The sequence below is a fragment of the Mus caroli genome, chromosome 6 (genome assembly GCF_900094665.2).
Source record: "Mus caroli chromosome 6, CAROLI_EIJ_v1.1, whole genome shotgun sequence".
NCBI lineage: Eukaryota > Metazoa > Chordata > Mammalia > Rodentia > Muridae > Mus > Mus caroli.
The window spans coordinates 133,138,007-133,151,530 of record NC_034575.1 but is presented as its reverse complement, the minus strand read 5'-3'; the positions used below and the strand labels follow the sequence as shown (position 1 = coordinate 133,151,530).

The window sequence follows — 13,524 nt, the reverse complement described above, 5'->3', positions numbered from 1 at the left end:
TTGCTGACAGGCAATCTAATACAGACAAGCTCTCTACAGAGGTTCCTCTTCTCAAATAACACTTTTTTGTGTCAAGTTGACCAGGACAGATAGCATATAAAACAATGGGCTTCACTATGACAGTTTATGTATATCATTTGCATATGCACTTTGCTCCTATTCAGTATCTTTGTACCATTCCCTCAACCTCCCCACCCCCGTAAGATGGGTACATGTACAACTGTGATACTAGGACTGTGTGATGTGTGTAGATTTAGTATCTAGTACCCTAATAATATCTGTGATACTAGGCTATGTGATGTGTGTATATTAGTGATCCTAGAGTGTACTAGAGTACAGGTAACATTTACAAAGTACTTGGCAAGAAACAAACACTCAAGTAAAATAAATCCTGACAAAAACGGTTAGGTTATAAGGGGACTGAACGAGCTGTTGTTTGGGCAAGTAGTGTGAAACTTGTGATTAATACACTGTTGGGACTGGAGGGATGGCTCAGCTGTTAAAGACACACACTGCCTTCACAGAGGATCTGAGTTCGGTTCCCAGCACCCACCTTTGGGACCTCCTGTGATACTGACTCCAAGGGGAATACAACGCACTAGTGTGCGCACACACACCTTAAAGTAAAACCATTTTTAAATGCATTGTAGAGCTTGTTATGGTGACGCGCTCTATGTCTCAGCTCTCCGGGGAAGCTGAGACAGGAAGACTGCAGAGTTCCCAGACACCCTGTTTACAATAGTGAGTTCCGGGTCAGCCTGGACGATACTGAGACCCTGCCCAACAACCGGACGATACTGAGACCCTGCCCAACAAACTAAAAAGACAAAGTTAAAAAAGAAAATGGTAAGAAACTGGTTAAGAGTGGCTTCCATCCCCTTAGAAGATGAAGCCAGAAGTGACAGTGATCACTTGCAAGCCCAGCGCTCCAAAGCTGAAGCAGAGTGATCCTCAGGCCAGCGTAGGCTGCATAGCAGGACCCTGTCACAAAAGAACGAACACGGTTTGTTTTTAATCATCTGTGAGAGGCAGTGAGGTAGGAAGAGGGTGACTAAGGAAAGTATACACAAAGTGAGGTGCTAAGGGCTTGAACCGGCTCCGCACCCAGGAGACTGGGCTCAGGTGGGTGGAGTCTTGGGGACCCTGCTCAGGCCACGCCCGGTGTCGCCCAGTGGGCGGAGACCGCCGCAGCTCCGCCCCAGTCGCCTGTCTACTCACGCGCTCACTGCCCCTCGCCCTGTGGACCTTACTGCCAGTGAGTGTACGCTCGATCGGCCAGACCCCACGGCGTCACCATGTTGGGCATGATCAGGAACTCACTGTTCGGGAGCGTGGAAACGTGGCCTTGGCAGGTTCTAAGCACCGGGGGCAAGGTAGGCCGGCAGGGCTGTAGAGGACCTGAAGGAGGACTCTGCGCGGCCGTCCCCACCCTGGCCGGGGCTGAAACTGGTGCCGCGGGGCCATGGGTGGGACTGTGACCGAAGCTGCATTCCGGATGGGGCCGCCCTGTACTGCCGGGCGCTTGCTCTGGGAAGGAGGGGAGAGAGCAGTCTGGCTCAGCCAGACCACTGACGCGGAAAAGGATCCATCTTGGCGAGTGGGACACTGCCTGTTGCGTGCATCTGTCCATTTAAGCATTCCAAACCGTCTGAACTTTTTCCCCCTCTTAGGGCAGAGACCCACTCTGTCCCAGGCTAATCTGACACTGGCTGTGTAACCTAGATTAGCCTCGAATTCTGTCGCAATATTCCTCCCACTTCAGCCTTCCCAGAGTTGGGATTACAGGCATGACCCACTACGCCTGGCTACATTCTGAACAATTTTGTGAGAGACGCATGGATGCAGCAGGCGTATCTGCTAGGGAGCCATAAGGGGCTCTTCAACCTGTGGGCTGCTCAGCTCCGCTTGTGTGGGAGTTCCCAGGCAAGTGCCTGTGCAAAGGCTCAGAGCTGCACGGTTGCTTCTGATGTACACAACTGCTAGTGCTGGATTCATGGAGTGAGTGAGGAAGCATAATCACCTTGTTCTACCAAATTTGCATAGGCACCGGAGTGGGCATCGGGACATCCAGTCAGCTTTCATGAAAGTTAGGAGTTTGGGTACTCGGGTATAATCTTGAAGGTAATCTTGAATAATTTGATTATTGATTGATTAATATTGGGAATCAAACCTAGAGCCTTGTGCAGACCAAGCCGAGTATTTTGCAACTCATCTGCTCCCTCAGCCTGACATATATTTTATCTCAGGACACTCTCTTATTATAATGATTCTGGATAAAAGGCCCGCGTTACCTGGGGCCCAAGGTCTGGAACCTACTACACTGAACCTCACACAAAGCCCACAACTCAACTTTAGTCTAGACTCAGCCCTCCAGAGTTCTGTCAAGCCATCCTTCCCCCTCTCAGAGGCTCCTCAGTTGTGTGTAGAACAAGCAATTGAAGCCCTGATCACGCAGGGACACGAACGAGTTCAAAGACAGATAATGAAAAGGAGTGAAATGGGCTGGTTAGATTATACAGCCTGGTGGCAACTGCAGCGTGCTGAAAGTTGAACTTCCCCCAGGACTAGTGTTGCCAAATCTTTAAGGAACTCCAGATACCCAAGTTCTCTGTAAGAAATCCCCCAATTAAAGATTAATTAACAAGTAGCACTTTTTGTGCAGGCCGTGGGGCTGGAAAATGAGGATTAAGAGTGGACAAAACCAAACTAGATACAGTGGTTCATGTCTGCCATCCCAGAACTCAAGAGGCAGAGGCAGGAGGATTGCCACAAGTTTGAGGCCAGAGTGGGCTCCGTGTGAGTTCCAAGCTGGAGCTCTATAGCAGCAGAGTAGGTGAGTCTATGTCACAGTTCTGCCTTTGTGAAGCTTAGGCTCCCATAGCCAATGAGCAAATAAGAAATACACACTGTGGGGCCGGGGAAACGGCTCAGCGGCTAAGAGTGTACACTGCTCTTGTAGGGGACATGAGTTCAAGTCCCAGCCTCCAGAGCAGGCAGCTCACACCAAAGTGCGAGGTGCCTGCTGAAAGACTTATAGTGTAGTTAGTAGTTACCTCGTAAGTGTTTATTAAACCAGGCATGGCTGCAATCCCAGCACTCAGAAGTGGAGGCAGGAGGGTTGTAAGTAAGTTGTTTAACATCTCAGAGACCCTAGCCCCCAAGTTCTTCAACCATAAAGGGGAAAGAACACTCTCTCTGACAAGTTATTAAATATTCAAAGATAAGTGTAAGCTTTGGTTTTTACATAGAGTTGGGTGGGCTGTTGCAATTCTAAGGAGAATATCTCTCTCTCTCTCTCTCTCTCTCTCTCTCTCTCTCTCTCTCTCTCTCTCTCTCTCTCATCTGCTTTGTCCTACAAAGAGTCTAGGTCAGATTCTGCCACCTACACCCCTGGCAGGTAGAAGGCACACTTCAGGGGCCCCGTGCCAGGCAGGCTTCACAATATCCATGTGTTCAAGACTGATTCCAGTCCAACCTTATCAGGATCTTCATTGCTCAGGGAGGGAGGGATGGGGAGCCCTCTGTGCTAAGTTGGGTGGGTCTTGAGAATGCTTGGGACAGGGCTGATAGGAATGACTGATGTCATTCGGCCCAACCTATGCAAATATGTCCAGACCAACAGCCTGGGTTTGAGTCCTGGCCCCACCATCTGCCGTCCACTGTGACCTGGACGTGGTACCTAACCTCTTACTCCCCAATAGCTCTAAAGATGAAGGCTGAAGCACTAACACCATGGGCTTGTTGGAGGCAGCGTAGGATGACTGAATTCACGTTAAGTGTTTCAAGGAACAGCAATGCATAGAAAGTCTTCTTAACAGTTGCTTGTTATCAGAAAGCAGCCTTCTAAACGTCATCGTGTGGACTACAAGTAGCCTGAAAATCAAAAAACAAAATGACCTTAAGAGGACTTGAATAGCCCAGAGCAAGAGACATTCTTGTAAGGCCTTTGGAGTTTTACCCTCACCCAGTTTGCACCAATTGTGAAATAATTGGCTCTTGAGAGCCTCAGCCACTGGGAGGTGGGGGAGAGGACGGCTGCTGTTGTGTTCCACGGATCAGGAGAACACTCTGGTGTAATTGATGTTGTGAATCAGCACTGTTCACACAGGTGGCTGGTTCCACTTAGATAATACATCCATATAGAGCTCTGGACAGAACTGATGGTTTTCTAGACAGCATCCATTTTTCTTTCTTTCCTTCTTTCTCTCTCTCTCTTCCTGTCTTTCTGCTTTTGCTTTCCATTTTTACGAAATAGGATCTCCTATAGCCCAGATTGAACACTTGATCCTCCCACCTCCACCCACTAGGTACTCGGAATGGCGCACACAACCATGCCTGTCTTACATCCATATTCATTCATTCATTCATTCATTCATTCATTTTTCTTTGGAGTGTTGGTTTTGTGAGACAAAGTGTCATGGAGCGCCAGGCTGAGCCTCCCAGTGCTGGGATTATAGGCATGTCCCACCACACCCAGTTAATGTTCATCTTCTACACTTAACTCTTCACAGTGGTCCAGTGATGCAGATGGCAGGTGTGAGCACTGATGCCGTGGACAAGTAGTACCCACAAAAGACCTGAGCTGGCTTCCCCCGAGAGCCGTTATTGTCCAGGGTCTCATGCCTGTAATTAAGCAGTCACTATAGCGGTCCTTAGCAATAAATTAGATTAAATCTATGGCCCTCCTTCCCAAAAGGAAAGGAAGGAAGGAAGGAAGGAAGGAAGGAAGGAAGGAAGGAAGGAAGGAAGGAAGGAAGGAAGGAAGGAAGGAAAGTGTTTATAGAGCATCAACAACATGCAAGTTGTGGTTCTAGATACAGTCCTGATTCAGACTTATGGCTAGGGGTAAGCTTAAACATATTACTATGTCATTATAGTTACAAGAAGTGTTTCATTAACACAAATTCCTCCTAGCAAGCTATCCCAGGAAATTTGTTTTAGATAGGTGCCCCCCCTGAGGGGGTGAATTCCAGATACGAGGACCTGTTCCATGAGTAGGACTCATCTGATGGCGTACAGGGGCAGCAGAAATATCTTCCAGGCAGAGGAAGCAACAGCAATGAGTGGGAGCATCGTGGGCATCAAAGGAAACAACAGGAACCTGACATGGCTCCCACCTGTAATCCCAGCTCCCATGAGGCTGAGGCAGGAGGATCACCGTGTGTTTGAGGTTAGCCTGCTGGCACACAGAGTGGCATCTTGTCTCAGGAGAGGAGGAGAAGGAAAGCAATAACAGTGTGACATGGGAGTGCTCTGGTTCAGTTGGCAGGCCCAGGAGAAGCTAGGTGACACTTAAGTCGTCTAGGTCAGTTAAGGAATCAGTAGTGGGTTGAGAGACAGCTCAGCAGTTAAGACCTCTCACTGCTTTTGCAGAGGACCCAAAGTTGATTCCCAAGACCCACATGGCAGCTCGCATCCTCCTATAACTCCAGGTCTGAAGGCTCTGACACCTACTGACCTCCAAGGGTTCCTTCAAATATGGTGCACACACATACACTCAGGGATATGCATCCATGCACAGAAAGGAAAATAAATTAGTACCATGAGAACTCAGCAGTGATGGATTAGACAGTGGACTGCTGGACAATGAGATCTATGCGGAAGCTCTACACGGGCTTTCTCACCCACCCCAACCCATTTGGGGCCTTACTCTCCTGTATTTATTCCTGTTTCTCAGCATCAGCTTCCTTCTGGCCAGCTGCCCCGTGGGTCATTTGCTTATCCGACAGGGTCAGAGGAAAAGCCCAGCAAGGAGCCCTTTTATTTACTTATATTTTACTTATATAGAAGTATCTAGCCTTTGGAGTTTGAAGAGAGGTGAGGTTACTCGGGAGGAAGGGGTAGGATAATAAGAGTTCAGCCTCAAGGTTGACGCTGACTTACAGACCCTTCCCTGGAACCTCAGACACACCCACCCACACAAGCCTGTGATCCATCACTGAAAGCAGTTGAATTAATTTAGAGTAATAAGAACCATCGAGGCCTCAGATCACCATCACTGGGCTCAAGACTACGAAAACCAACTCCTACAACACTGAGGCTTCTGTTGGTGTCTTTGTCTGCCCTCTTATCTTGCCATATCCTTCTTGACAGTCTGCTCCAACCACAGTGATCTGCTCACATTCTTCATCATGGTACTACTGTTCTTTAGCCAAAAAAAAAAAAACTGCTTTGAGAATCTATTTATTTTTATTTTTGTGTGTATGGATATGTTATGCATAAATGCATGTCTGTGCACCACGAGTATGCAGTGCTTGCAGACTGGAGATACAGACCATTGTAAGCTACCATGTGGGTGCTGGAAACCAAACCCGGGTCCTCTGGAAGGGCACCCAAGCCCTGAGTTGAGCTGAGCCATGTCTCTAGCCCCCACCGTACTGTTCTTGGTGTCTCTGATAATCCCCTCTTCTAACCATCAGCATTTTGATACACTTTAGAAAAACTGTTTGCAGCCAGGAGAAGTAGTGCATCGTCTTTATTGGAAGCATTTCGGATACCGAGGCAGAATTATAATAGTTCAAAGGCCACCTGAGCTACATAGTGAGTTCCACCCAGGCTCCCCTGTGCTAGGTCCAGTCTTTCCTGATATCAGAAATCACGGCCTGAGCTGGGAAGATGACTCTGTTGTCATCCTCTTGTTTGCCTTGCAAACGTGATGACCTATGATCCATCCCTGAACCCATGTGAAACAAACCAACAAGCAAATAAACAAAAAGCTGGGCTTGGTAGCACAGGCTTGTGATGCCAACACTGGGGAGAAAAAACCAGGAGGATCTGTGGGATTCACTGGCAGGCCTGCCTACGCATACTTACTGACTTCTAAACCAATGAGAGAGACCCTGTCTCAAAACACTAACAAGGAAGGGGCCTGTAGGGGCTCAATGGTTGAAAGCAGTAGCTGTTCTTGAGAGCCTGGTTCAGTTCCTAGCTTCCATATGATGGTCCACGAGCATCCATAACTCAAGTTTAAGGGGATCTGATGCCCTCTTCTTACCTCTGGGAACCAGGGATGCATCTGGGGTATGTGTATGTGTGTGTGTATACTCATATTCATATATATATATATATATATGAATGATGAAATAAAGAAGGCCCTTTTCTTTTTCTTTATATATATATTGCATAATATATATCATGTACATATGCATGATATATATTATTCTTATGATCGCTCATACATATAAAAATTTTAAAGGTAGTTAGATCCTGATAAATGATATCCTGATAAATTGTACACACACACACATACACACACACACACCTGAGAAAATCCAAATAATCAGCTGTCTCTTTTCCAGTAATTTGCCATGAGTGCCCCCATTTGTTACAGAAGTCAACTAAAAGAAATGAATTTTGAGGCTGTGTTTAGAATTTGTTGCCAACATATAAATGTCTATTCCAAATAACACACATGGTGACTAAAGAGAAGCAAAAAGCTGGGTGCATCCCCCAAACCCTGGAGTCCTGCAACAAGATTAGAGCAGAGGTCGGGAGCAGAATTCTATTTCCTGTTTCGCCTCTTAGCAACTTAGACTGGGTCTTCTTGGGTAATCCAGTCTGTCTGAGTCTTCACTTCCTTGCGGGGAAATGTAGTTAGATGAACCTGAAAACCATTTGCAACTCTGAACCTCTGTGATTCACAGTCAGGTTTTGAGAAGTTAAAACATTACAAGTAGCAGAATCCCAGGGTGAGAAGGATCTCAAAGAAAAAGGTGCTGTGGAGCGTTCTGCTGTAGCATACCCACTGCTACGGAAGGCAGTTTGCACATGCCAGTCTTAAAGCCTCATAGTGGTCCTCAGTGTGATGGACCAGCTACCCCTTGATTCTTAGTTTGATGCAATTTCTGTCTCATAGAAAAGGGCTTTCTCTATTTATTTTATTATTTAATTATTTGACAGTTTCATAATGCATATAATAAATTTTAGTTCTTTATATTCCTTGTTACCTTGTCTCATTCCGCAGCCATCTCCCTTGCTCTCCTTTATTCTCTCTGTCTCTCCCTCTCTCTCTCCTTCCCCACCCTCTCTCTCTCTGTCTGTCTGTGCCTCTGTCTCTGTCTCTCTTTCTGTATGTGTCGATGTGTTTCTGTGTGTCTCTCTGTCTTTCTGTCTCTGTCTCTATCTGTGTGTGTGTATCTGTGTGTCTGTCTGTATGTCTCTGTCTCTTTCACCCCCCCACCACCACACTCTCTCTCTGTCTGTGTGCATATATGTCTGTGTGTCTCTCTGTATATCTCTGTGTTTCTGTCTCTGTCTATGTGTGTGTCTCTCTGTCTCTGTCTATCTGTCTCTCTCTGTCTCTGTGTGCATATGTGTCTGTGTCTATCTGCCTGCCTGTTTCTCTCTGTGTGTATGTGTCTGTGTGTCTCTCTGTCTTTCTGTCTCTGTGTGTCTCTCTGTCTGTCTCTGTGTGTTTCTATGTCTCTGTGTACCTATCTCTCTCTGTGTCTCTATGTCTCTCTGTATCTGTCTATTGTCTCTCTGTCTCTCTTTCTGTGTGCGCGCACACACACACACACACACACACACACACACACACGTGTTCCACTGAATTTAAATAGGTTTTCCTGTGTCAGAATGGGAGAAGCATAGCCACACCACTGAAGAAACTGATGCCCCTTTCCCCAGCTACCATGAACTGTCAAGTCATGAGAAATATTTACTTTTGAGACAGATCTCAGAGAACCCAGGCTATCCTTGAACTCCTTGAACTCAAATGTCTGTTCTTCCTCCCTCTACTTCCCCATTGCTAAAGCTATAATCATGTACTACCACAGCCAGTTTATACAGTGCTGGGGATGGGAGGGGGCGGGGGATTGAACCCAGAGCTTTGTGAATGCAAGGCAAGCACTCTACCACCGAGCTGCACCTCAAGTTGACACCCGGAGTTTGCACTCAATTCTCCTGGTTCTGGGTGTGGTGGTACATGCCTTTTGTCCGGGAATGATCATGGCACAGCAAGTTCCAGACCAGCTAGAGTTACTAGTGAGACCACTCCCCACCCCTTCCCCTCAAAAGATAAAACTTTCTTGTCCTCTTTCTTACTACTCACCTTTGATACGTACGACAAAACAATAGGGATTTTCTTTTCTTTTCTTTTCTTTTCTTTTAAATTAGGTATTTTCTTCATTTACATTTCCAATGCTATCCCCAAAGTCCCCCATACCCTCCGGGGGTTTTCTTTTGCATTCCAAATATGAAATTAAACATACTTGTTCAAACTACAGAGGCCACTCACAGCCCCACAGTCCTCCCTAAATTCACTTCCCCCCTCTGAGTCCTGGAAGACAAAGTCTCTTCCCCAGGTGAGAATCTTCCATATGGAATGTTACAGGAAACCTTGTTAGATAAACCTGAGCCAGCCAGGTTCCCAGTCATGTGCCTCGTTTTCATAATCACCTAAGGAGAAATAGCCCTCATCTAATAAACAACTGGTGGGCTCGATCATAGAAAACTGTGCGGCTTTGTTCTTGTCCACAAAGACTTTATTTTTCAACCCCAACAGTGTCCCATTTCCAGACAGTAAAATCATGAGAGATTTACTTTCAGTGCATTGAGATAAGATTCTCTCAACCAGAAGAGGGGAAAAGAGTAGAAAGAGAAAAATTAACTTGTGCCCCTCCCTCAGGGTCATGTGTTAGTGTTGCAGAATTTTGGTTCAGCCACATACATAGAATGGCTAATATAGAAATATTTTCCCAGAGCAGGAGAGATGGCTCAGCAGTGAGGAGCACTGCCTGTTCTTCCAAAGGACCCAGGTTCAACTTCCAGCACCCACTTAGCGGCTCACAACCGTCAGTAACTTGAGTGTCAGGGGATTCAATGCCCTTTTCTAGCCTGCTGCGCACCAAGCACATCCATGACACATAGATGTAATACGCACAAATGAACAAACTAACAAAACCAGCCCAGTGGTGTTGCTCACCTTTAATCCCAGCACTTAGGAGGCAAAAGCAGGCAGAACTCTGTGAGTTTGAGGTCAGCCTGGTCTACAGAGCGAGTTCCAGGACAGCCAAGGCTACACAGAGAAACCCTGTCAACCCTGTCTCCAACAAAGGAAAAGAAACGGTTTTCTTTTTATGGATTGTAATTTTTTTTAAGGTGAGGAACAGAAATGAGGTTTGAGAAGCCCTGCCTGGCTGAATGTCCAGGAACACAAAGCTCTATCTGGAAAAACATCACACGGCAAGGTGAGGGGACAGGGTGACAAAGGAGAGCTGCATGTTTGTCCTGAGTCTGAACACCAGGGGAGGACTAATGGCTATGATGAGATGGAGGCTGGGTACAAAGGACAGACCTTAGTGGAGAAAGGCTTTGTGTGGGAAAGAGAGGCTGCAGCATCAGGGGAGAGGCTGGGAATGCAGCTCCCCAGTGGGACTGATGGAGCAGCATCGGAGGCCCACTGAGGGAAAGTGGGATCTGCCCCTAGATGGAGCCATACCTTCATCTGCCCCCTTCAGAGCTACTGCAGTTGGGCAGGCTAGTCACCCCACCAAGGGGGCATCCTCAGGAAGGCGGGTTGCCATAAAGAGGATGGAGGAATAGTTATCCATTGCATGAGATAATGCCATACCTTTCCTTCCCAGACTTCCAGCCCTCAGTAGTGTACAGAGCTGCAGTCAAGCCTGCCTACTTTCCTGGTTTACTCAGAAAAGCACACCATGTCTTCCTTCCCCCCTGACACCTCAGGACTCACTTTCTCAAAGCTCCCCTCCCCTCCATGGGGATGGCCTCCATGTCAGTGTCAGTCCAACAGCTCGCTCTTTCCTCTCTCCTCCATGTCAGCAGTGTCAGTCAGACCCTCATTCTTTCCTCTTTCTCCCCTAGGCAGCTCACCTGGCCTGGGTTGGTTGGTTGGTTTAGCTCTGAAAGGCTTTCCTTTGACCCTGTTTTTAAGTTCTTTTATTAATGAGTCTAAGAACCCCAAGAAGGGACCCCCATTTCTTCAGTATCATGGCAACTCTAATGGGACCCCACAAATTTATGGTAACTTCTACAAGGTCCCATCTTCATCCCCATCCCCAAAAGAAATAAATACACAAAGAGAGAAAGAGGGGGTGGCTTGGTGGCAGACCTTCTAAACACACACACTCAGACACACACATACACACACACATCATGACATACCACACAGCACCACTCCACATACAAACACACACACACACTCGTCAAGGGCACCAGGCTCCCTCTTGACACTAGAATAAACAGAGGGATTTGGTAGTGTTGAGTAACAGGTCTGCGGTAGTGTTGTGTCTAGAAGCTGTTGGACAGAAGTACTTCTTTCCCCTGGTGGTGCTGGGGATGTAGCCGAGGGCTTCCCCGACAGTAAGTCAGCGCTCTACTTCAGAGCTGGATCCCAGCCCTCTAACAAATCACAGCCATGCTTCTAGAACAAGGTTGTCATTGGGATTTTCAGTTTCCAGGAGATTGTTGCTATTAATGCATTATTTGTTTATTTTCTCCTTTCCGTGTTTTTCTTTGCTTTCCTGGCATCTCCCAAAAGTTGGATCTCCTGTGCATTTTTGGTTATTCATTTATTTATTTACTTACTTGTGTGTGTGTGTGTGTGTGTGTGTGTGTACATGTGTTCATTTGTGTGAGTGAACACACTGTGGCACACATGTGACAATCAGGGGACAACTTGCAGAAGTTGGACCTCACCTTCCACCACACAGCACCTGGGAATTGAACCTCAGTCATCAGGCTCCGTGACAAGTGCCTTTACCTGCTGAGCCACATGATGATAAGCCTCACTGGAGAGTTTCATCGTATCTCTAGCTATAAATAAGAACACTTTGTTCTTATTTGACTCCTACTCCCCCCCCCCCCCAGGGCTCTCCACATAGTTCCCCTTCAGCTTTCTTGTCCTTTGTATGTGTGTGTGCATGTGTGTGTGTGCACGATTAAATCTGGATTCTATATGAAAGCAAACAAGGTTCCTGTTCTCACTCTCCTTCACCCTCCCTTTAGACCTCTTCCTCCCCTCTCAGAGTCCACAGGCCAGTCACCTGAGCATATAGTCTGTTACACTTAAATTTAGATGTTGCCCATGAGGAAACATGGTATCTGTCTCTGAGTCTGCATTATCTCACTCAGCATGGTGCTCTCCTGTCCCAAACACTTTCCTGCAAGCGTTGTTGTTTCCCTCATACTTACAGCTAAACAAGACTTGTGTCTGAATCACACGGTCTGTACCCACTGATCTGTTGGGAGGCGTCTAGCCTGGCTCCATGTGTTGGTTGTTGTGAATAACACAGTCATAAGCATGGGTGTGTGGAGCCCTGTGGCGTGCAGACCTGGGTTCCGTCGGGTACATTCCCAGGAACAATGCAGCTGGGTCCTGTGGCCATTCTGGCTTTAGTTCTTCCATAGTCGCTGAGCCTCTCCACATTCTATCAGCAGTGTAAATGGTTCCTCTTTCCCTGCACCCTTATCCTTGCCAGCATATGCTGTCATTTGTCATTTGGCTGCCACTGCCACCACCTGTCCCCTACCTCCTCTTCCTCTTCATCTTTGTAGCTTCTTTGGTAGGTGTATTTGGTACAGAGGAGCATGGGGGGAGTGTTTGTTATTTTTTTGGTTTGATTTTATTTAATTATTATTTTGCTTTTTGAGACAGGATCTCATGTAGCCCAGGCTGGTCTAGAACTCTTGATCCTTCTGTCTCCACCTCCTAAGTGCTGGGTTTAGGGGCAGATGCTACTGTGCCTTCGCTTATGCTTTTGCTAGCTCCCTTATTGTCTTTTCCTAATTTCTTCTTCTTTTCTTGCCTTTCTCCCAGCAACGTTGTCTTCTAACCTTTCTAGGAATTTTCTTCATAACTGTTAGCATACTTTTAAAAGATTAATTTTTAAATTCATGTATTTGTGGACAAGAATTGGGGTACCCTAGGATTCAGAGGTATTGGATGCCCTGGACCTGTAATTACAGAGAGCTGCCCAACATGGGTGCTGGGAACTGAACTTAGGTCCTTTGCAAGAGCACTGCACACTCTTCACTTCTGAGCCAGCTCTCCAGCACCCAATACTTCTTTCTTTCTTTCTTTCTTTCTTTCTTTCTTTCTTTCTTTCTTTCTTTCTTTCTTTCTTTCTTTCTTTCTTTGTAATCTCCAAAAGCTTTTTTGATCTCTTGGTGTTCCATTTTTGTAGTGTTTCTAGTATTCTGGGGGTACAATAGCTTCCCTGTCCCCCTCAGAATATCAATTACAGGATTACTTTGGTTGCTTGGTTGGCAGTGGTTTGCTTTGAGACAACATGTCATGTAGCCCAGGCTGGCCTTCCACTTATGTAGCTGAGGATAACTTTGAACTCCTATTCTGCCTCCGCCCCCCAAGTGCTATAGTTACAGATGTGCACTATCCCTTCCTATGAGATTTTTAAAACTGTCTTTTGATAATCTACACTTACAAAAATCTCAGAGTCTATTTCTTTTTTTTTTGATTTTTAATATTTTTATTACATATTTTCCTCAATTACATTTCCAATGCTATCCCAAAAGTCCCCCATAGCGCCCCCCACTTCCCTA

General features: G+C 46.5%; 1 protein-coding gene across 1 annotated transcript in view; it reads left to right on the top strand.

The window, feature by feature from the left end:
* The first annotated feature begins 1,177 nt into the window (after positions 1-1,177).
* The window catches only part of Hebp1 (heme binding protein 1), a 32,814-nt gene continuing 20,467 nt past the window's right edge, over positions 1,178-13,524 (top strand). Inside the window, exon 1 of the mRNA XM_021164994.2 lies at positions 1,178-1,373. Coding sequence (XP_021020653.1) covers positions 1,296-1,373 — 78 coding nt within the window. The 5' untranslated portion in view covers positions 1,178-1,295. The remainder of the gene's footprint in view (positions 1,374-13,524) is intronic.